This window comes from Scyliorhinus canicula, chromosome 1 (genome assembly GCF_902713615.1).
Source record: "Scyliorhinus canicula chromosome 1, sScyCan1.1, whole genome shotgun sequence".
NCBI lineage: Eukaryota > Metazoa > Chordata > Chondrichthyes > Carcharhiniformes > Scyliorhinidae > Scyliorhinus > Scyliorhinus canicula.
The window spans coordinates 98276955-98299457 of record NC_052146.1 but is presented as its reverse complement, the minus strand read 5'-3'; the positions used below and the strand labels follow the sequence as shown (position 1 = coordinate 98299457).

Sequence of the window (22503 nt, the reverse complement as noted above, 5' to 3'; positions counted from 1 at the left end):
CTCACCCCCCCACCTTTCTTATCCACCATCATCATACCGCCGGCCCTGACCCGCCCCTGTCCATTGTTAACATCGAACCCCTTCCCCCCCTCCCAAAACCCCCCCCTACATTTCCTCCTGAAACAACCTCCCCCAGCATCTATCCCTCCCCCCCCCCCCCCCCCCCCCCCCCCCCCTCTCGCTCGCCTCGTAGGCCCATTGAAGCCTGCTATCCAGGCTCCAATGTCCGCAGCACTCCTCTCCCCTCACCTCCGTTCACTAGCTGACTTTAGCCAGCTAGTGCGGGTGGCTCCCCCCCGCCAAGACATATCATCCCCTTCCACCCAGTCTCAGAGAAAGAAACAAAACAAACCCAACAAGCCAACCCCTACAATTCACTAACATAACATGTAACCGTCGCAACACAGAACGCCCATCAACCCACCATTAACTTGAACTCTATAACAGTGCAAAAAGAAGTAAATTACAATACAAATCCGTAAAAAGAAAGTTATAACATTTATACATTTTCCCGCTGTTCAAACACAGTCCACAGTCTCTCTTCCAGCTCCGCTCTTCATGTCTGTCCCAAGCCTTCTGCCTTCACGAACGCCTCAGCCACATCCGCTGTCTCAAAGTAAAAGTCTTTGCCGTTATACGTTACCTTCAACCTCGCCGGGTACACCATACCAAACCGTACCCCCTTCTTGTACAACGTCGCCTTCACTCGCCCAAACGCCGCTCGTCTTTTTGCCAACTCCACCATCAAGTGCTGGTAGATCTGGACCGTAGTACCATCCCATAGTATCTCCCGCTTCTGCTTCACCCAGTTTAACGCCTTCTCCTTCATGCAAAACTTATGGAAGCAGATAATTACTGCCCTTGGCGGCACGTTCACTTTGGGCTTCGGCCTTAATAACCGATGGGCTCGGTCTAGCTCGTACCGGGAGGGGTTCTCACCCTCCCCCATCAGCTCCGCCAACTTCTTAGTGAAGTATTGTGTTGGCCTTGGGCCCTCTGTCCCTTCGGGCAAGCCCACAATTCTCAAATTATGCCGCCTTGAGCGGTTTTCCAAGTCTTCCAGCTTTGCTCTGAGTCCTCTATTAACCTCCACAACCCTCCGCAGCTCTTCTCCCATCAAGGTGACCTTGTCGCTGTGTCGTGACACGGCTTCCTCCACTTCCTTCATCTTCGCGCTCTGCTCTCACCTCACCAATGCCTTTGCCATCTCCATCGGGGCGATTGCCTCCTCCACCAGTGACTTCAATACGACCGCCGTCTCCTTCCTCAAGGCCTCCATGTGCCTCGCAAACTGTTTTTCCAGCTCCACCGCCATCACCTTGGTCATCTTCTCCATCGTAAGTAGTGCAGCCCCGCTTTGCAGTTCGGCTTCCGCCATCCTGTCACCACTTTTATTCGTCTTCTCCTTCAGCGGCGGCGACCCCGCGTTCCCTCCTTTCTTTGACGCTGCTTTTCGCATCCTTTAGCGGCTTATTGCCTTTTACTTTCTTTCTCTTCTCCTCTCACCCTTCTGTTCTTCATCAATCTGAATTATTCTTTTTTTTTAAAAAAAGGGGAGAAAAAAAACTTCAAGCTTCTTTAAATCTTCCAACTTTCTTTCTTTCTCCTCTGCATTCATCCAGAGCTCCCCTGGGACCAGGCTTCAGCCTTCTTTCTTCCTCCTAGGTGGGAGCCATCCGATGTGGGACACCCCACTTACATGGTGCCCTGGGCTCGGGCCTGCCTCCTCGTGGCTCTGCCCCCGCTGCTCTGACCTCAGCACTGCGCTGGACCCAGGGCCTCCGGCCCCGCCGCCCGACACCCGCACGGGGTTTAAACCAGCCCCGCTGGCTGCTCGTGACGCCCCCCCCCCCCCCCCCCCCCAAGACCGACGATAATCGGGGGGGTGCGTTAAAACTCAGGGATTTCCCCAAAAACGCCGCGAATCGTGGCCACCGGCGGGAGCTCTTTGCACTGTGGCCGCCCTGCACGCCCACGCCACCGGAAGTTCCACTGTAACAGAATTAAAGAGTTGTGTGAAAATACAGCAATCAGATTCCATAACAAAATGTATAGAATTTTGCTGGCTTCTTTTTTCTACTAGTTTCTATTTTGCTCTCTCACACTCTAGGTAAGGTAAAATCACCATCGTCCCAGATGAACATAGGCTGCTTTCCCTTTTGAGGGGGAGAGCTGACTGATGGTGGTTTAACCTGAGGATCACCACACCTCAGGTGAGGGGCGAGGTTGAAAAGGCAGGGCCTTCATGAATAGGCTCAGCCGGTACGGGAATTGAACCTGCGTTGCTGGCCTTGTCCTGCATGAGAAACCAGCAGTCTAGCCAACCGAGTTAAATCAGTTAATATAGCCACATACTACTGTTCTAGCATTCATCTAAGTGTACAGACATATTAAAGAAATGTATATTTTTTCTTATCTGGCATGTGCAGGGAATAGGTGGTGCCAGTTCAACAAAAATGCTGATTTATGGAGAGTTCCATTTAACAATGGAATACAGCACGATACTTGTAGCATGAACTAATATGCAAGTACTCAAAAACAGTATTCTTTCTACTTCTAATCTTCAAAAGTACAGTGAAATATAAAATAATATAGTATACACGGCTAGGCCCCACATGACTTTGTAATTTGTTCTGATTCGCAAGTACACAAGGTTATGGGCCAAGTGCTGGATAATGGGATTCAAATAGTTAGGTGGTTGGTTTTGACCGGCATAGACGCAATGGGCCGAATGGCTGTATCTGTGCTGTAGATCTCTATGACATCAGGGAAACATCAAAAATCCAGGTTTGCTGGGCAGCACGGTGGCGCAGTGGGTTAGCCCTGTACTCTCAGGGCACCGAGGTCCCAGATTCGATCCAGGCTCTGGGTCACGGTCAGTGTGGAGTTTGCACATTCTCCCCGTGTTTGCGTGGGTTTTGCCCCAACCCAAAGATGTGCCGGCTAGGTGGATTGGCCACGCTAAATTGCCCCTTAATTGGAAAAAATGAATTGGGTACTCTAAATTTATTTTTTTTAAATTCTGGTTCGCTGAGTATTCCAGTTGGTAGCGCGCCGGATATCAGGTTCAGAAGAGGTTCACAAGAATGATCCCTGGAATGAAGAGCTTGTCATGTGAGGAGCAGTTGAGGACTCTGTGTCTGTACTCAGAGTTCAGAAGGATGAGGGGGGATCTTATAGAAACTTACAGAATACTGAGAGGTCTATATAGAGTGGACATGGAGAGAATGTTTCCACTAGTAGGAAAAACTAGAACCCAAGGCCACAGTCTCTGACTGAAGGGACGATCATGTAAAACTGAGATGAGGTGCAATTTCTTCAATCAGAGGGTGGTGAATCCATCGAACTCTTTGCTGCAGAAAGCTGTGGAGGCCAAGTCACTGAGTATGTTTAAGACAGAGATAAGTAGGTTCTTGGTTAATAAGGGGATCAGGGGTTATGGGAGAAGGCAGGAGAATGGAGATGAGAAACATATCAGCCTTGATTGAATGGTGGAGCAGACGCAATGGGTCGAATGGCCTCATTCTGCTCCTGAATTATGGTCCAAGTGAGAAACTGTTCCCCATTGGCAGAAAGGTAAGTAACTGGAGGGCACAGGTTGGAACCAGTAGAGTTGAGACTTTAAAATGCAGCAAGTTACCATCTGGAATGCTCTGACTGAAAAGGTGGTCGAAGTAGAATTTCAAAAGAGAATTGGAGAAATACTCTGAGGAAATAGTGGGACAAATTAGATAGCTCCTTGTGTTCTATGATTATTTTATTCTAATCACTTGCAGTCTGCTCCTGAGAATTCAATTACATTTAATAAGCAGAAAGCTGTTGGGGTTCTTTCGGAGGTGGCAGCCATTCGTCGACTTTCTCGGGAAAAATTAAAATGTCAGCAGAAGCAGCACTCTGGGGCGCGGGCGGATAGGTGTTAGGTGGTTGAGGTGTGTGAGGATTGGGTCAGGTGGGGAAATGTTTAGTTTACCATGTTAATGTTATTGTTTTTTGTTATTGTTATAAAATTTTTTGCAAATACCTTAATAAAGATATTAAAAAGAAAATAACCAGAAAGCAAGGATTGGTTAAAAAAAGATTTGAATTATAAGATCATTTCAATTAAACAACTCTCAAGTAGTCTGCAGTTATGATCCTCAAATCAAATTTGAAATATAAATACTTTATTAAGAATGCTAGCTTCACAAAATTGATATTGGGAATACAATACTGTTATTGACGTTTTCCCAGCTGTAAATATTCAGGGACTGGGTTATTAAGCTTCCACAGTCTGATCTAGATTTTCAATATCAATTGCAAGCGTTAATCATATCCCAGTTTTAAAGTTTAGCCATTTGGGAAGAGATTGGGTGTGGTATAATGGAGTATATAATACTAAGACCGACAGAGGGTTAACGGTAATAGTCTGAGATGTCATAAAAGTGACATATACTCATGTGATCAGAGTCTATGAGAGAGCAACATGGAAAGGAGCCAGTGTAAAAGGAGTGTTCGCATAACTGTAAATGTTAGAATAAAGTTAGATATAAGCAAATTGCTGCGGATGCTGGAATCTGAAGCAAAATCAGAAAATACTGGACAATTGCAGCAGGTCTGACAGCATCTGTGGAGAGAGAGGCTAGCCAACGTTTCGAGTCTGGATGACTCTTTGTCAAAGCGGTGTGCTTTGCAACCAGTTTGCAAAGTTAGTATGTTTTGCAGCCAGCAGTCTTTGAGAACCATCCGAAGGCACAATTATAAAGTTAGAAAGGAAAGACTGTGGTCATATCATTGGGTAATGAAGTTTAAATATGCTTGTAGTTGAACATTAGGTAAAAGAATAAATGACAATATTCAGACAGACAGTCTCATTGACTCAGTTTCTAAGGTACAGTGCTTCTGCATTAGCTGATTTCTTTCAATGGCATAATAACCAGCTTTCTTAAAAATGTCTCAGCACAATGTAAGAAAATACCCAATGCAAGTGTAACCTGTAACAGTAAGGACACAAAAACTCAAAGCACTTGGTCATGTCATGATGGTAAACACACACAGAATATTAATGAATGATTATACAAAACACAGATGTTTATGAATTCCTGAATGAAATCTCAAACTCCTATCTCAAATCAACCACTACTGTGCCTTCCGCTTATTTGCAAAATGATGCAGTTAATGTCTTTGTAGAAATGGATCAATTGCATCATGATTTCTTACAAATAAAATATCTGTACTGTCACTGCTAAAGAGTGGAAGGAAAACAGCGCAGAACAATACCATGATTAGTAATGAACTTGCAATTGTAGGGCAGGTTACCAAATGCATTATATAAACAAGTGGGACTCAATCTGAATGCCACATTTATATACAATGTTTTTATATAAACCTAAAATCAGTTTACATTGCAAAAAAATCAGACAATTCAAATTTTATGTACCACAGCAAATTCTTGCCTCGCCTCAAAATGGCTAGCAGATAATCTCAAATTAATGCAACAATCATGAATATATGCCCCATTTGCTTATGAATTTGAAGGTAGTCATATTTGTAGTTATGCATTTTATTTTTCCTCATGGCTTTCGTTGAACAAAGTTGTAACCAACCTACATATTTGTAACTTAGCATCATCTCCAGATGAATGAGAAAATTGAAATTCCACGTTTTCATAAAACATGACATTTATTCTCAAAGCTTTAAAGTTTCCACCAATTACAAGTCTGCTGATAAAAAGGGAACGACTCAATGTATCTTCTTGTACTTTTAAAGGAGTGATTATACAAAAAAATATTTTATGAGCTACCAATTACAATAATGGTCACATCCTCAAACCTACAATACTTTTTTTTTAATATAAAAAACTACAGCCAACCACTGAAGCACAAAACAGTGTAGAGATCACATAAGCTGCCATCATGAAGTTGAGAACTGAGAAAATTTAAATTATTCTGTAATTTGCAGCTACTTGTCAAAAAAAATAATCAAGATTTGTCTGTGAAAAATAGGAAAGAAAGCAAGCAGATAATGGAACTGGCAACATACTATACTAAAGCAATATATTCTTCTGATTTTACTTTGCATCACCTCCCCTTCTTCCATTTCACATTTCATAGGTTTCACATTTAAATTCACTGGCTAGTTTTTGCTGCAGTTAATCCAGACTTGCAACCTTTGGGTAACATGAGGGCTCCTCAGAGGATCCTGCCCCATTTTAATATTACTCGTTGGGAATCTGATGAAATCTAACAATGTGGACATATCACACTGAAAGTGGTTTTGCAAAACATCATGGGTGGCACAGCACAAAGAGCATTAAGAGCGAACTGGTGAAAATAGGTCACAAGATAACAGCAAGTAGCAAAGTCGCCATATTCCCAGATGACCAACGGCTGTTTTCCACTTTTAGGAGAGTTGACAGGTGGTGGTTAAACCTGATGGTCACCACACCTCAAGCAAGGGGCAAGGCTGAGAAGGCAGGGCCTTCATGAATAACCTTGGCCAGTACAGGAATTGAGCCCATGCTATTGGCCTTGCTCTGCATCACAAACCAACAGAACTAAAATATATAGTGGCAAATCTTTCAGTTACGGCAAATTCCCACAAAGATGTTTTCTCTTCCTTTCACTTGGCATCATTATACTCACTTTTCCTCATCTTGCCCAGCAACATTGGTGTTAAAATAAATTGCAGTGCCCCATCCTCATCTCATCTATAGGCCAGTTCAGCCAAGTGCAGGAAGCTGCAAGTACATTGCAGTGCACTAACAATTTTCATACATTTAAGTGTCCACCCAGCGAGAGTACTCCAAGAAAACAGTGATTGGGAGGCAAATACATCTTGGTTGGGGGGGGGGGGGGGGGGGGGAGATGGCATTGGGTGAAAAATGTCAAATCAAAATATCTTCACAACCATTTGGAAACATAACCTTATTACTGGCTTTTTACAGAAATTCACATGTCTACCAATCTTATTTATATTTTGGAAGATGGGGGTTCTTCTTGCAAGATTTTACAATGCTTCTGTTTCTAAAATAGCAGAACCACAATGTTAAAAAAATTGGTTGGAAATTTCAAAAATTGTTCCCATGGTACACAGCCCCCAGAACTGAACACTGGGCTGGGACTGCCCATCTTCTACCTGTCTCAAACAGCAAGTTTCAATGTCTTTCCTCAATAAATAATAGTCTGTATTTCAAAGCTTCTGCAGTGAACAAGGCAGTCACTCATCTTAGCACACCTCATAAAATTCCATTCTTCACAACACAAGATGAAAACTCAATCATGGTTGTGGATATAATTAAGTCATTTCTGATCTAAATCATTAAAAAAGTTAAATACTGGGATGAACAAATGACTCAGGAGTTTTATGGTGGTGAATTTCAACCAGTCAGAGCAAGACATGATTATCATAATGTAAAATAATGGTTGAAAGGGCTAGTAATGTACAAAACCATCAGTATTGAAGGATTTCCACCCGAAACATTAACCTGCCTTTTCGCTTGCTGATATTGACTGATCTGGTTTTTTAGTAGCAAATTTACAGTTTTAGTGCAGTCTTTCTTTCATTTCTAATGATTAACTTCCAGATAGAGGTAGTCAGATTTAGAAGTGGTCAGATTTGAAGGTTAATGCCAATCAAAACTGATTTGGAGATCATCAAAAATAAATGGCTCTTCTTACAGGATTTCAAACATTTGATTCAATCAACTTTTTTTTCTTGGACTATGACAAATCTTTCAGAAAACTTAAATCGGTTGAGTTGATGGCTTTGCAATTTTACTTTGGAACATTACTTAAAACTAGGCAACGTTTTGCAGAGAATTTATTTATATAGCTTTTTAAATTATCTCAAGATGTCCCAAGGCACATAACAGCCAATTATTTAAATTTGAAGTATAGTTACTCCTCTGATCAAGGAAATGCAGTGGACTGCAAGCGCCCACAAACATCAATGAAATAAATCACCAGATGATCTGTTTGAGGGGTAAATGTTAGCCAGAACTCAAGAACTCCCCACTCATCTTGGATTAGTGTTGTGGGATCTTTATGTTCATGCAAGGTAGGATAACAAGCCTTGGTTAATATCCTATCAGAATTATTGTACGGTCAACAGTACAATGTCAGCCTAAATTATGAGCTCTAGCCATTAGGTACTTCAGACCTTCTCTGACCCTTTGATCTGCATTTCATAAAAGTTCATTTTAAAAATGGAGAACCAGCAACACATTCTCAGCCACACAGAAAACATCAAAAATGAACTTTGTCCTCAAGTTAATTCATCATCCCTTAACACAAAAGGCACACTGGTGATAGCCTAAAGTATTGAAAAAGCTAAAATGTTTTGCGTGTAATGATAGATCTTTTAGCAAACACCAATGCAGATAATTTTTACAGGGCCTTTTTCTTCAAAACATTCGAGCTGTTTTAATTTCCCAATTGACTTTCACATAAACACAAAAATGTTTACAATGGTTTCATTTCACAACAAAAACCAAATACAAGAATAAAGCCCCATAAGAAAATTATCTGACTTGAGAATGAATTTCTCTTCCCAAATAATTTGCAAAATAAGGTTCCAGAAACTGGTGTCCGCGAAATATCATAACCAGCAGGTTTCATTTCAGAGCAGAATCACGCAGTGATCAAAATGGGTCAAACCATACTTGTGGAAACCAGTCAAAAATTGCTCAGTAACTCGCTGAAGTAAAAAAAGGCAAGTGATTTGACTTGGTGTAACTTTTTTTTTTCCACTTAAGTGAAGCTTGCTCTCTGAATACTGCATTTAAAAAAAAACAATTTCAGAGTGTGTCTTAGTAATAATAATTGACTTGCTATAATCATGAACAATGCACAGATAATTTTAGTGCTCTGCTTTACCTACTAATCCAAAAAGCCCAATATAAAAACAGAGACCCTCACCGATTATCCTATTCTAGACACAAACAAAGCACACATGGCAGAAAAATAGTTTATGTGATTTTAGTCCAACAAACTGGTAATGTTGTAGGTAGTTTACACTGAAATACTGGTTAGAGGTAAAAAGAATAACAGTAAATGTTGAAAAGGCTGTGAATCTATTACACAACTGTACAAACATATGTACAAAGCTCATATAAATCTTAGGTATATTAACAGAATTAAAAGAAAGCCCCTCTCGGTCCTGAAATCCTAGGTGACTTTATTCATTTTTTTTAAAAAAAGGAACAGATGATCAAATAAGCAATGACGGAGTAGGCTTCTTGCCAGGCCAGGCCTCCTTGGCGTATTTCTTTTTCTTCGGCTCATTAACAGATTCTGCATTGAACACACCAGGGTTGGGAACAGGGTTTATAGTCACAGTTGTTGGTACGACTGCTGGTGCCAAGTCCACCTCTGGGGCAGGGTTTGGGAATGGCATGGGCAGTCCTCCTATCATTGCGGTTCCCATTGTATTACCATGTAGCTGAGATGAAGAATCGCCACTAGTTGGAGGGAGGCCACCATATAAACTAGCATTAAATGGGAAATTCTGCATACGCCGAGCAACTCCATCTTCCAGGCCGAGTGAACTTGGACTCTCCATCTTCTTTTTCTGCAATTTCCCCCAAAAAGAAACAATAAAACTTCTGGAAACAATATCCCCTTTTGTATTCATCAACTTCAGGGATTTCTCATTCAAAACACTTAAACATTCACAATATAGACAGGCTAACCCCTGCTGTTAAGACAATAGTTACATGCCAGTAAAAGTTTAAAAAGGTATAACATGGAGGCTGCTACTTGAACAACCACCATCTTGTACCAGTAATGTTTTATTTGAAAGCCATTATCCTATGTATGTGCCTCCAATGGAAAATACCAAAGTTTTGAATGTGTATCGAATAAATTTTACACACTTAAAAAATAGCTATTACAAAATGTTGCATCAATAAAAGACTGCTGTAATTATTAAATCACAGGAAATTAGGTTTATTTTTAATTTAAAGTTTCCCATACTTTGCAAAGAGGCAGTAAATGTTATCTTGTCTGGAGCGTTATCTGCAATAAGTTTATTAAAAATTGAAGCTAATTAAAACTGCCCAATATAAATAACAAAAAAGGTTGACTTTGTTTACCTTGAGTGGTACCACTGCTGTCTGAACCATATTTCTGAAGCGGCCAACTGAAGGGTCAACATCCTCTGAAAAGGGAATGGTTGAAAATTACCACCACCATTACCACATTAAAAAATTGCATTTATTTAGCATATTTCAGAGCTCAGGCCTGACAAGAGGGTGCTCACAGATAATTAATTACTTTTCAAATGTAGTCACTTGGTTTTGTAGGAAAATGTGGCAGTCAATTTGTTCTGCAAAACCACAATGAGAATGACTGGTTAATGTAGTTTTTGGTTGGAGGACAAATGCTGGCACGGAGGGCAGAAAAATTCCTTGATCTTCTTTGAATTGTGCCACAGGAACTTTACATCCACTCGAACAGGCAAGCATGACTTCAGTTTGACGTTGTGTTCCCCCCCCCCGCCACAAAACAAACCAGGAACATCTGACAGTGCAGCACTCCCTCAGGGCTGTACTGAGATGTTGGGCTTAAACTCAATCTTCTGACTCACAGGTCACCATTCAGCCAAGTTATTTTCGTCTCATGAGCATGATCTTTCAGTGGTGCTGTCATTTCTGCACCTCCACGTACACATTACTTTCGTGAAATGCGTCATTATTTCCAGATGTGCTTGTTCAAACAACTATACAATTGCCGGACTACATCGATATTCATGCAATTTTTGAATTACAAGAAAAAAATAGCAGCTTGCAAGTCTAGAATTTTGCCTGATTCCAAAATATGGTATTTGAATACGAAGGATTTCCTTTAAAGTAGTTCACAAAGATTTTATTTGTTCAAGGGATGTGGGCATCGCTGGCAAGACCAACATTTGTTGCCCATCCCTAATTGCACTTGAACTGAATGACTTGTTCAGCCATTTCAGAGTGCAGTTAAGAGTCTAGCACATTGTTGTCTATCTGGAGTTTCATGTAGGCCAGACCAGGTAAGGATGGCAGATTTCCTTCACTAAAGAATATTAGGGTTTTTCCAATAATCATCATGGTCATCATTAGACTTTTAACTTGAGAGGGCTGGTTTAGCTCAGTTGGCTGGACAGCTGGTTTGTGATGCAGAACAAGGCCATCAGCATGGGTTCAGTTCCCGTACTGGCTGAAGTTATTCATGATGTCCCCACATTCCCAACTTTGCTCCTCGCCTGAGGTGTGGTGATCCTCATGTTAAATCACCACCAGTCATCTCTCCCCTTCAAGGGGAAAGGGGTCTACGGGAACATCAGGGACTATGGCAACTTTACTTCTATGGCAATGGCAGAATGACCTGACACAGTACATCACAGTAGCCTTGTGGATAGCACAATCGCTTCACAGCTCCAGGGTCCCAGGTTCGATTCCGGCTTGGGTCACTGTCTGTGGGGAGTCTGCACATCTTCCCCGTGTGTGGGTGGGTTTCCTCCGGGTGCTCCGGTTTCCTCCCACAGTCCAAAGATGTGCGGGTTAGGTGGATTGGCCATGATAAATTGCCCTTAGTATCCAAAATTGCCCTTAGTGTTGGGTGGGGTTACTGGGTAATGGGGATAGGGTGGAGGTGTTGACCTTGGATAGGGGGTAGGGTGCTCTTTCCAAGAGCCGGTGCAGACTCGATGGGACGAATGGCCTCCTTCTGAACTGTAAATTCTATGTAATCACATTCAGAGCACCCACCTTGCTCAGCACCGAAGGCTGTGAAGACCATTTGCCAAATTTGCAAGTTGCAAATCATTATTTCAAATTAAAAATTTACATGAAGTTTAAAGATGGTCATACCTGGATTTATGATCTCTTCATCATCACTGAATGATACTCGGTAGCTCTTTCTTTTACGTTTTGGCCTCTGGATCTCCAGATTTCCTTCTTCAATTGCCAGTGTAGATATTCTTTTGTTATGAGCGGTGTTAAATTCGGTCAAATTCTAAGGGGAGGGAAGGATAACATTTCACAGATGCATCTTTTCACTTTAACTTGCTACATCAGTCTTCATATCAAAATGCTTGACCAGTAAACTGATAAAAATATTGCTCCCACAGGAACCTCCGGTGGTGGCATATAGGGAGTAGTCGCATACGAGGTGGCTCCCGCCCGGGCACTTTATATTTTAGCCTTTATTGCCCAGTTTTACGGGAGTGTTTGGTTAAAACTCAACGAATCCGATGGGATAAGGCCCCCACACAAGAGAAATACCCAGAAGGTCCAGGTCAAAGAAGCCAGCAAGTAAAGAGTTGCCATTGGATGTGGAAGCCTTTCGAAGCTCTTCTGCTGAGAAAATGACGGAGGCTGCTGCCGCGACTCAGGTCACTTCACTGACGACCGAGATGCTTACAGGCATCTTGGCAACAGAATTTAAGAAACAGCGCCAGGCTGTCTCAGAGAACCTCCACAATTCAATAGAAGTAGCCCTGGCTCGCATTCGATTGGTGCTGGTGAAGACGGAGGAAACAGTAAAGGCGCAGTGTTACAGGGTGTGGAGGCTGCTCTATCGAAGCAAAGCGATCAGATTGCTATCTCAGCCTCCAATGAGACAATGTTGGCTGGTGGTGATATTAAAACATTGAATGCCAAGGTGGATGATCTTGAGAGTCACTCCAAGAGACATAACGTAGAATTGTAGGGAGTGGAGGGTCCAAATCCGACTGACTATATATCGAAGATGTTTGGGAAGATGGTTGGGGGGGGGGGGGGGGGGGGGTTGAATTGACGTCCCCTCTCGAGCTGGATCTAGTCCACTTTAGGCAGCCATAGCTATCAGGAGAAGGAGTGAGTCCTGAGGTGGATCTATTAAGATATGGGACGGAGCTGGCTAAAGGGCGGGCAGCATTTAACAAGGCCACGGCCGTGTTATAGAAGAGTGGAGTTCGGTTTGAGCTGGTATACCCTGTACACCTCCGAGTGATGTATGATGTATGACTTATTTCGATGTGCCAGAGGAGGCTGATTAGGAAGCATGGGCTGGGGATGAGTTCATTCTAATTTGTATGGGGGCTTGGTGTTATTGGGGAGGGCATGTGGTTATGAGGACTTGTTGGAGTTTCTTGTACCAGTTTTTTCTTCTTCTTGTGTGAGATGGGTGATTTTTCTTTGTTTATTAAAGTTGGACGTGGGCTGGGGGGGCAGGAAAGCTGGTTGTTAAGGCTATTTATTTGTCTTCACTCCGGGCAGGGTGGTCTCTCCTTCTTGGTGTAAAGAGGGCAGGTTACTCGCAGTTGTTATCTCAGATCATGTCCCATACTTTGTGGATTTGCTGTTAGACCTGGATCCTTCTCAACGCCCGCCATGGAGGTTGGACACGGCGTTGTTGGCAGTCAAAGGATTTGTGAGCGCATAGCCTCCACCATTGGCAAGTACATTACATTCAACAAGAGTGAGTCTATCTCACCTTCTATGTTGTGGGAGGCCCTTAGGGCGGTCATTAGGGGAGAGATAATTTCCTACAAGTCACACAAGGAAAGGACTGGGAGGGTGGAGCTGCAGCAACTGGTGGATTTCTTCCTAGGTATGGATTTCCAGTACTCATTTGCCCCTACACCAGAGTTGCTGGCGAGTAGGAAAATGTTGCAGACGCAATTTGAGCTACTCTCAACGGGTAAGATGGTGAGCCAGCTGCGTCACTCGAGGGGGGCATTCTATGAACATGGGTGAAGGCCAGCCACCTTTTAGCGCACCAACTGAGGCACAGGCTGCCTTCTGTGAGATTGTGCAGGTAAGGGACTCGGGTGGCAGGTTAGTTTCCACCCATTGAAGGTTAATGCTACATTCGAAGCCTTTTTATCGAAGTCTGTCCAGGTCGGAGCATCCGGAGGAGAGGTTGCCCCTGATGCAGCTTTTGGAAGGGCTGTCCTTACCGGCGGAGAGGGAGAGAAGGGAGGAGTTGGAATTCCCATTAGGCCCCAAGGATGTTATGAAATGCAGTCGGGTAAAGTTCCGGGTCCAGATGGATTTCCCATCGAGTTCTACAAGAAATTTGCGGGACATTGTTATTGGACATTTTTGATGATTCCTTGTCCCGGGGGGTATTGCCGGTTACAATGACGCAGTCTATTTTTCCCTGATTTTGAAGAAGGACAAGGACCCTACAGAATGTGGGTCGTTTCGGCCTATCTCGTTGTTGAATGCTAATGCTAAATTGCTGGCTAAAGTGTTGGCTCTGCTGTTGGGAAGTCCTGACTTCCAGGGCCAATTTTGGAAGAACAGACCGGTTTTGTCAAGGGTCGGCAGCTGTTGGCCAATATACGTCTATTATTAAATATTGTCCTTTCACCTTCTCCTTCGCCCGATCCAGAGACGATACTTGCAATGGACACCGAAAAAGCGTTTAGTAGAGTGTGGGGATCTAATCGAGATTCTTGGGAGGTTTGGTTTCGGGCCCAAGTTTATATCTTGGATTCGTTTGTTGTATAGGGCTACAACCGCTGGTGTTCGCACAAACGACTTGAGCTCAGGTTACTTTCAGTTGAACAGGGGTATCGAGGCAGGGTTGTCCATTGTCTCGGTTTCTGTTTGCTTTAGCAATTGAACCACTGGCCATAGCGTTAAGATCTTCCACTGAGTGGATGGGGATAAAGCGGGGAGGCAGGGAGGGAGCATAAGGTGTTCTTGTATGCATATGATCTGCTCCTTTATATCATGGACCCAGTCTCCACCATGGATGAGATATTGCCTCCTTCTTGGGGTACAAGTTCAATTTGGATAACAGCGAATATTTTCTGGTGAATCCCGCAGCGAGGGGAGCCGATCTGAGGAAGTTGCCTTTTCGTCTTGCCAGATCTAGCTTTCGTTATCTGGGAATCTAGGTGGCCCACTATCGAGGCTCGCTTCAAAAATTAAATTATGCTAAGCTCGTTAATGGGGTTAGAACTGATTTGCAGAAATGGGATAACATCCCCCTGTCCTTGGCAGGCAGGGTTCAGATGGGTAAAATTAATGTCCTTCCGAGGTTATATTTATTTTTCAGTGTCTCCCCAAATCATCTTTGTTAGAAACAACAAAACAATAGCTTTCTTCAGTTAAACAGACATCCCCACCCCCCCGTTTAGATTCGAAGTTCAGGTCACGGCGGAAGGAGGGGCTGGTAAGGTTTGGGAACCTGTTTGAGGAGGGTAGGTTTGTCAGATTTGAGAAGTTGTTGGATGCCAACTCCTGAGATCTAATTTATTCAGTTATTTCCAGATGCACGATTTCTTGCATACGGAGATCTCTTAATTTCCCTTGGCACCATCGCCTTCCCCGAATAGGATCTTATCTCTGGCCAAGGTGGGTGAGGGAAAGATTTTGGACATTTATGGTCAGATCCAGTCAGCGGAGCAAGCTCTGTTGGATGAGGTGAAGAAGTAAGAGGGTGAGCTGGGACTGGCTTTTGATAGGGAAGGGGGGGGGGTGAAGTGAGGCTCTTGACAGGGTCAACTCAACCTCCTCCTGCGCTAGGCTCAGGTTGATTCGGTTCAAGGTAGTGCACAGGGCACATCTGACCAAGACGCGGATGTGTGTTTTTTTCTCAGGAGTGGGGGATAGATGTGAACGTTGTTCTTGGGGACCAGCAAATAATATTATTCTGATCGTGTCCTCAGCATGTAGATTTCTGGATCTCCTTCTTCAACACCATGTCAGAGATTCTTGATATCAAGCTGGAGCCTTGCCCGGTGGTGGCCATTTTGGGGGTTTCGGACTCACTGGTGCGGCAGATGGGGGTGAAGGCGGGTGTCCTCGCCTTTGCCTCATTGACAGCCCAGAGGCCAGTTCAGCTGGGATGGAGGTATCCTACTCCACCCAGTGCCTTGGCCTGTTTGGGTGATCCAAGGGAGTTCCTATATCTAGAGAAGGTTAAGTACACCATAAGGAGGTCGGTAGAAGGGTTCTACTCGATATGGCAGCTATTCATTTCCTTTTTCAGCGAGTTAGTCACTCTCGACTGTTAGGGAGTTTATAGGTCTTTTTTTAAGTTAAACGTTGAAGGGTTGAGTTTATTGGGATTGATAATTCTTGATTGTGTTATTCATGTATTGTACCTTTATGTATTTGTTCTTTAATGCGGATTTACTTGAAATAATAAAACATTTAGCAATAAAAAGTATAGCTCCCCTTCTAGAATGGATTGTCAAACACATTCCAATTCGGTTCCCATGATTGTAAGACTATACCATCAAATTCCCCTCTCTCTTCACAGACTCGCTAGCTAGGGGCACACTGCCACCCACGCTAGCACAGGCCTCAATCTCGCTGATACCTAAGAAAGACAAAGACCCAATGGAATGTGGGTCATACAGACCCATCTCACTGCTGAACGCAGACGCCAAAATACTGGCCAGAATCCTAGCCAAAAGGCTAGAAGACTGTGTACCTGAGGTGGTCACAGAGGACCAGACGGGCTTCGTCAAAGGTAGACAGCTAACCTCGAACATCAGGCGCCTGCTGAACATGATAATGACCCCCTCCGGGGAGAGAACACAAGAGGTGATCGTCTCCCTAGATGCAGAAAAGGCCTTTGACAGAGTCGAATGGAAATACCTCATAGAGGTACTGGAGCGGTTCAGGCCTGGAACCGGGTTCACCTCATGGGTAAAGCTCCTATACAACACTCCCATGGCGAGCGTACGGACCAACAATACCAACTCCCAATACTTCCAACTGCACAGGGGCACCAGACAAGGATGCCCACTGTCCCCGCTGCTGTTCGCCCTAGCGATCGAACCACTAGCAATCGCACTCAGAGCAGCAAAAAGCTGAAGGGGGATCCGAAGGGGAGGCAGAGAGCACAGAGTCTCACTCTGTGCAGATGACCTGCTCCTCTCCATTTCGGACCCACAAGAGCAGCATGAACTGAATCATCGCGCTCCTGAAAGAGTTTGGAGCCTTCTCGGGCTACAAACCCAACATGAGCAAAATCAAGATCTTCCCAGTACACCCGCAAGTAGGGGGGGCAGCACTAAAGGGGCTGCCGTTTAAACAAGGCCGACACAAATTCCACTACCTGGGGATCCAAATAGCCCATGACTGGAAAGGGATCCACAAATGGAACCTCACCAGTCTGACGGAGGAAGTAAAAAAGGACCTGCAAAGATGGAACACACGGCCACTCTCCCTCGCGGGGAGAGTCCAGACGATCAAAATGAATGTCCTGCCCAGGTTCCTCTTCCTGTTTAGATCCATTCCGATCTACATCCCCAAGGCCTTTTTCAAAGCGCTGGACAAACTAATCATGGCGTTCGTATGGGGGGGGGGATGCTAGGATCCCAAAGAAGGTCCTACAAAAAACAAAATCCGGGGGGGGGGGCTAGCCCTCCCAAACCTACAATTCTACCACTGGGCGGCGAAGGCCGAGTGAATAAGGAGATGGATCAAGGAGCCAGAAGTCGAGTGGGTGCGCGCGGAGGAGGCCTCCTGCGTGGGGACCTCCCACCGGGCCCTCGCCACGGCAGCACTCCCATCCCCACCCAAAAAACACTCCAGCAGCCCGGTGGTGATAGCCACCCTCCAATCCTGGAACCAACTGCGGCAGCAATTTGGCCTGACCAAAATGTCGGACAAAGCTCCCATCTGCAGCAACCATAGGTTCACACCAGCACTGACTGACGCCACCTTCAAAAGGTGGGGCAGGACGGAGGGACATTGACAGTCAGGGACCTATACACGGACGGCAGGATTGCAACACTGGACGAACTGACAGAGAAATTTCAGCTAGCCAGGGGGAACGAGCCAAGGTATCTGCAGCTTAAAAACTTCCTACGAAAGGTGACAAGGACGTACCCACAACCGCCACGACAGACACTATTGGAAGAAGTATTGGACGCAAGCATACTAGACAAAGGAAACTGTAGTGACATGTATGACCGACTGATAGAAAGGACCGACACCATACTGGACGCAACAAGAAAGAAATGGGAGGACGACCTGGGGATTGAGATAGGGTGGGGACTCTGGAGCAAAGTACTGCATAAGGTCAACTCCACCGCCACGTGCGCAAGGCTCAGCCTGACGCAGCTAAAAGTGGTACATAGAGCCCACTTTTTTAAAAAATTTGGAGTACCCAATTATTTTTTCCAATTAAGGGGCAATTTAGCGTGGCCAATCCACCTATCCTGCACATCTTTTGGGTTGTGGGAGTGAAACCCACGCAGACACGGGGAGAATGTGCAAACTCCTCACGGGCAGTGACCCAGAGCTGGGATTCGAACACGGGTCCTCAGCGCCATAGGCAGCAATGCTAACCACTGTGTCACCGTGCTGCCCCATAGAGCCCACTTAACAAGAACCCGTATGAGTAGGTTCTTCCCGGAGGTGGAGGATAGATGTGAACGGTGCCAAGTAGGCCCGGCCAACCACGCCCACATGTTCTGGTCTTGCCCCAGACTTGTGGAGTACTGGACAGTCTTCTTTGAGGCAATGTCTAAAGTGGTGGGGGTGAGGGTGGAGCCGTGACCGAAAGTGGCGGTCTTCGGGGCCTCAGACCAGCCAGATCTATTCCTGGGGAGGAGGGCAGACGCCCTTGCCTTTGCCTCCCTGATCGCCCGCCGTAGAATCCTGTTTGGCTGGAGGTCAGGAGCACCACCCAAAGCTGCAGGCTGGCTGTCCGACCTCTCAGAATCTCTCCAAATGGAGAAAATCAAATTCGCCATCCGAGGGTCAGACGACGGCTTCCACAGAACGTGGGAGCCATTCACGCGACTGTTCCGGGACCTGTTTGTGGCCAACGAACAAGAGGAAGAATAGCCAGGTAGCCAAGAACTAGGGGAAAGTAGTCAAGAATCAGGGGAAAGTAGCCAAGGCATGAAAGGGAGAGATAGACCGGGGGGGGGGGGGGGGGGGGGGGGGCAGCAAAACCTGAGGAAAGAAAGGTGAACCACAGGGGGGGGGGCGTGGCAGCTAGACCTGAGGAATGAAAGGCGAACTGAGGGGGGGGGGGGGGGGGGCGAGATGTGGAACAAGAGTGGAGAACCAGCGAGGTGGGGGGAGAGGCAGGGAAATAAGAGCCGGAAGGAAGGCCCGGGTACCAAAACGAGCATGACATCTCCTGGAGCAGGGAACGAGGAAAATAAAGACGGAAGACGGGAGGAGCGGCAGAAGCGGAGGCGAGCGCGAGACGGCAGCGAGATCCGTCCGGGAGAAGCATGCGTCAACAACACGAAAATCAGCCAAGGATCGCCCACTGTAATTATCTCCCCGGCCCCCGAATGTATGCCTCCCCAATCCCCACCCCCCCTTCTCCCCCCACACCCCCGCAAACAGTCGCCTACTTATGTGTTGTGAATAATTTTGCCAGGTGTACAGAGTTGCTGCTGTTGAGCTGGTGCACAATCCCCTACCATTAAAAAAAAATTCCCCTCTCTCTGACAGGTTAGGAAATACAAAGATAAAGAAACTGGCTGATGTTTTTAAAAATAGGTTGAAGATCAGGTTGGTAGACAAAATTGTACATTTAGAGTGACAGTTTTATGACATTCTACTATAGCGTTTGAAATAGGTTACAAAGTTGAGGATCTGGGTGGCACAGTGGTTAGCACTGCTGCCTCATGGCGGTGAGGACCTGGGTTCGATCCCAGGCCCGGGTCACTGCCTGTATGGAGTTTGCACATTCTTCCCATGTCTGCGTGGGTCTCACCCACTACAACCCAAAGATTTGCAGGCTTGGTGGATTGGCAATTGGTGAACTTGGAAAAAAAGTACTCTAAATTTTTTTTTTAAAAAGTGTAAAAATAAAAAAGTTCCGGTCTTCATCATAGCTATTAATATTCAGCACTACACAATAATATCAAACCAATGTCACCAAACTAGGTATATATATTTTTAAAAATCTATAACTACACTCGCTCCCACAAAAACCTGGTCGATGGTTGTATGAATTTTTAATGTACTTCCTTCAACTATGTAGCTCAGCATAAATTGATCCAGATGTTTATGTAAACCTGCACTTACATCTAGTTCTGTCTCCTCTTCAGGCAAACCCAGCAATCCCTTCAGTTCATCATCTTCCGCTGCATTTTCATCACCCTTGATGGCGGATGGCATTGTCTGTGGTTTTTCCCGTAGCGTGTACGCTCGCGTTGAGGCACCAAATGACAACGTGGAATCTATGGGAACCTGCTGTGGTTTGTGGGGCTCCAAGCGAAGATGTCCCAGGTACGTACCATGAGCTGCAAGAGTAATTACTCACTTAGCTAAGTAAGCCAATTAAATAATTGATGCGAAGTAATAATAATAATCTTAATTGTCACAAGCAAGCTTACATTAACACTGCAATGAAGTTACTGTGAAAAGCCCCTCGTCGCCACATTCTGCCGCCTTTGCGGTACAGAGGGAGAATTCAGGTCCAAATTACCTAACAGCGCGTCTTTCGGGACTTGTGGGAGGAAACCAGAGTGCCCAGAGGAAATCCACGCAGACACGGGGAGAACGTGCAGATTCCACACAGACAGTGACCCAAGCCCGGAATCGAACCTGGGACTGTAGCTGTGAAGCAACAGTGCTACCCACTGTGCTACCGTGCTGGTTAGTTTAACACAGAAGCAATTTAAAGCACAGCATCCTTCAGCATAAACTTTTACCTTTGACTGTGCCAGCTTCAAAGATTTTATGTCACCCTATTTATCCACCTCCTTAATATACCAATTTAGAAACATTACTATATCAAGTCAATTATGATAGGAAGAAAGAAAAAAACGTATTGTAATACATTTTTTGGGGATGAGCAATAAATGCTGCCTAGTTAATGACGTCCACATCACGTGAAAGAATTAAAAGAAAAGTAGCAGTAAAAGAGATATGCAATTGTGTTGAGGTTGAAACCAACAATTTCAGGAACAGATGGGTTGTAGGAACTAATACTGTGATACAAAGCAACCAGCCCTGACAACACACATTCATCAGCACAAATATATTGTCTGATTGAAAAGTGACTATACAACTCATGAAAAACAAACAAGCAACATATGCCAAAATTCCAAACCCTCAAGGTATCGCAACAAGGAAAATACCTAATGTGAACCCTGTGCAAGGAAAAGCAGGCAACGCATCTTAAACTACAGGATCCTAAGATATCACCACAAAGACAATGTTCAAAATTATTTAAAGTGACAAAGTGGTTGGGTATGGCGGGGGAAACACAGCTCAATATGTTTATAAAGGAGAACCAGTGGACATTCTGGGAATGAATATTTACTAGTGATCTTTTGCTCAAACTTTAGCCAGTTTGAGAGCACTACTTGCAAATGAAAATTGTTCTTAATAACCTACATCAGAAACAGAAAATCTAGTCTTTTTCCTTAGTAATCAAGGTTTGAAGCCAATATTACAAAACCACTGTCTGGAAACCAACTTTTAGTGGGAGCAGAGCTCAAAGAAATTGTCAAAAGCACAAGTTTTGCAATTCTAAAAAGCAGGGTTACAGAGTTACATTACACAGGAGAAGACCATTCAGCCAATCAAATCTGTGCTGGACTTTTGAAAGAGTTATGTAATTAGTCCCACTCCCGGCTTTTACTCTAGCCCTGCAAATGCTTCCCATGCGAACACAAGACTTCTACGCCAAAGTTCAGTTCCTCTATCATTTACCTGTATCCATTTACAAGAGGCTTGAAGTTAGCAGTTAATTGATCCGGAGTTTGGATTCCAAATTCATAACAAATAATCCTATTTTAACCATGGTTTACATCACTGAGCTCAGAACTATAAATGCCAATGATGTTGTCATATGTTTAGAGGCAGGCAACCATGATTTGCTGACATTTAAAATGCGGAGAAAGAGTGGTGAACTTCTGAAATCTTATTTATTTTGTTGATCTCATCAATAAACAAACGAGAATCACTGAGGCCCACCGTTACCTTGTCATTTAACGTAGCCTCACACGTGTTCCTTAAACCCGACCTCGGCAAACATTTTCCATAAAATACTTGCATCACACAATATATAGCACTTACTGCTGTTCAGATCTATGATGAAAACTCTTTTCAAATGCTTGTGATAGACCAATGCAGCGTGGACTCTCGAACATGACTGATGGTCAATGGTAAAATCACAAATGTCAGGGTTTCTTCCAAAGAGGTAGTATTTTTTCTCATCAATGATGAGTTTCTAGAGAAAAAGTACCAATTTATAATTATGATTTGTATTATTTAACTGTTTTCCATTACTAATTCAGTTCACAACAGTAAAGTCAGAAAAGCAATACCACGGTAACAAGTGACAAAATATTAAAACTCTTTGTTCAAAGACAGATGAGAGTTGCTGGCAGAGAATTAATAAAAGTTGACAACCTCTGCATTCTTCAAGTACAACAGTTTTTAAGCCTCAAGGTATTTTCTAATACAAATGTATTGGCAATTTAGGAAAACATTAGCATGTTAAAAAAATCAGCAATTAGCGGCAAGGAAGAGCTATGTCATGAGTTGCGAGTCGCCACAAATTGGCAGATGATTTGTTCTGCTCTGTCATTAACTTTGCAGCAATGGGACCTCATCAACAATCA

General features: G+C 44.3%; 1 protein-coding gene across 1 annotated transcript in view; it reads right to left on the bottom strand.

Annotated features, from left to right (window-relative positions):
- Nucleotides 1-5644: 5644 nt before the first annotated feature.
- ppp1r8a (protein phosphatase 1, regulatory subunit 8a) overlaps nt 5645-22503 on the bottom strand; it is a 30003-nt gene continuing 13144 nt past the window's right edge. Inside the window, exons 3-7 of the mRNA XM_038795992.1 lie at nt 21956-22109; nt 19955-20172; nt 11819-11963; nt 10070-10134; nt 5645-9546 (exon numbers count right to left, since the gene is read on the bottom strand). Of these exons, the coding sequence (XP_038651920.1) occupies nt 9187-9546; nt 10070-10134; nt 11819-11963; nt 19955-20172; nt 21956-22109 (942 nt within the window). The 3' untranslated portion in view covers nt 5645-9186. The remainder of the gene's footprint in view (nt 9547-10069; nt 10135-11818; nt 11964-19954; nt 20173-21955; nt 22110-22503) is intronic.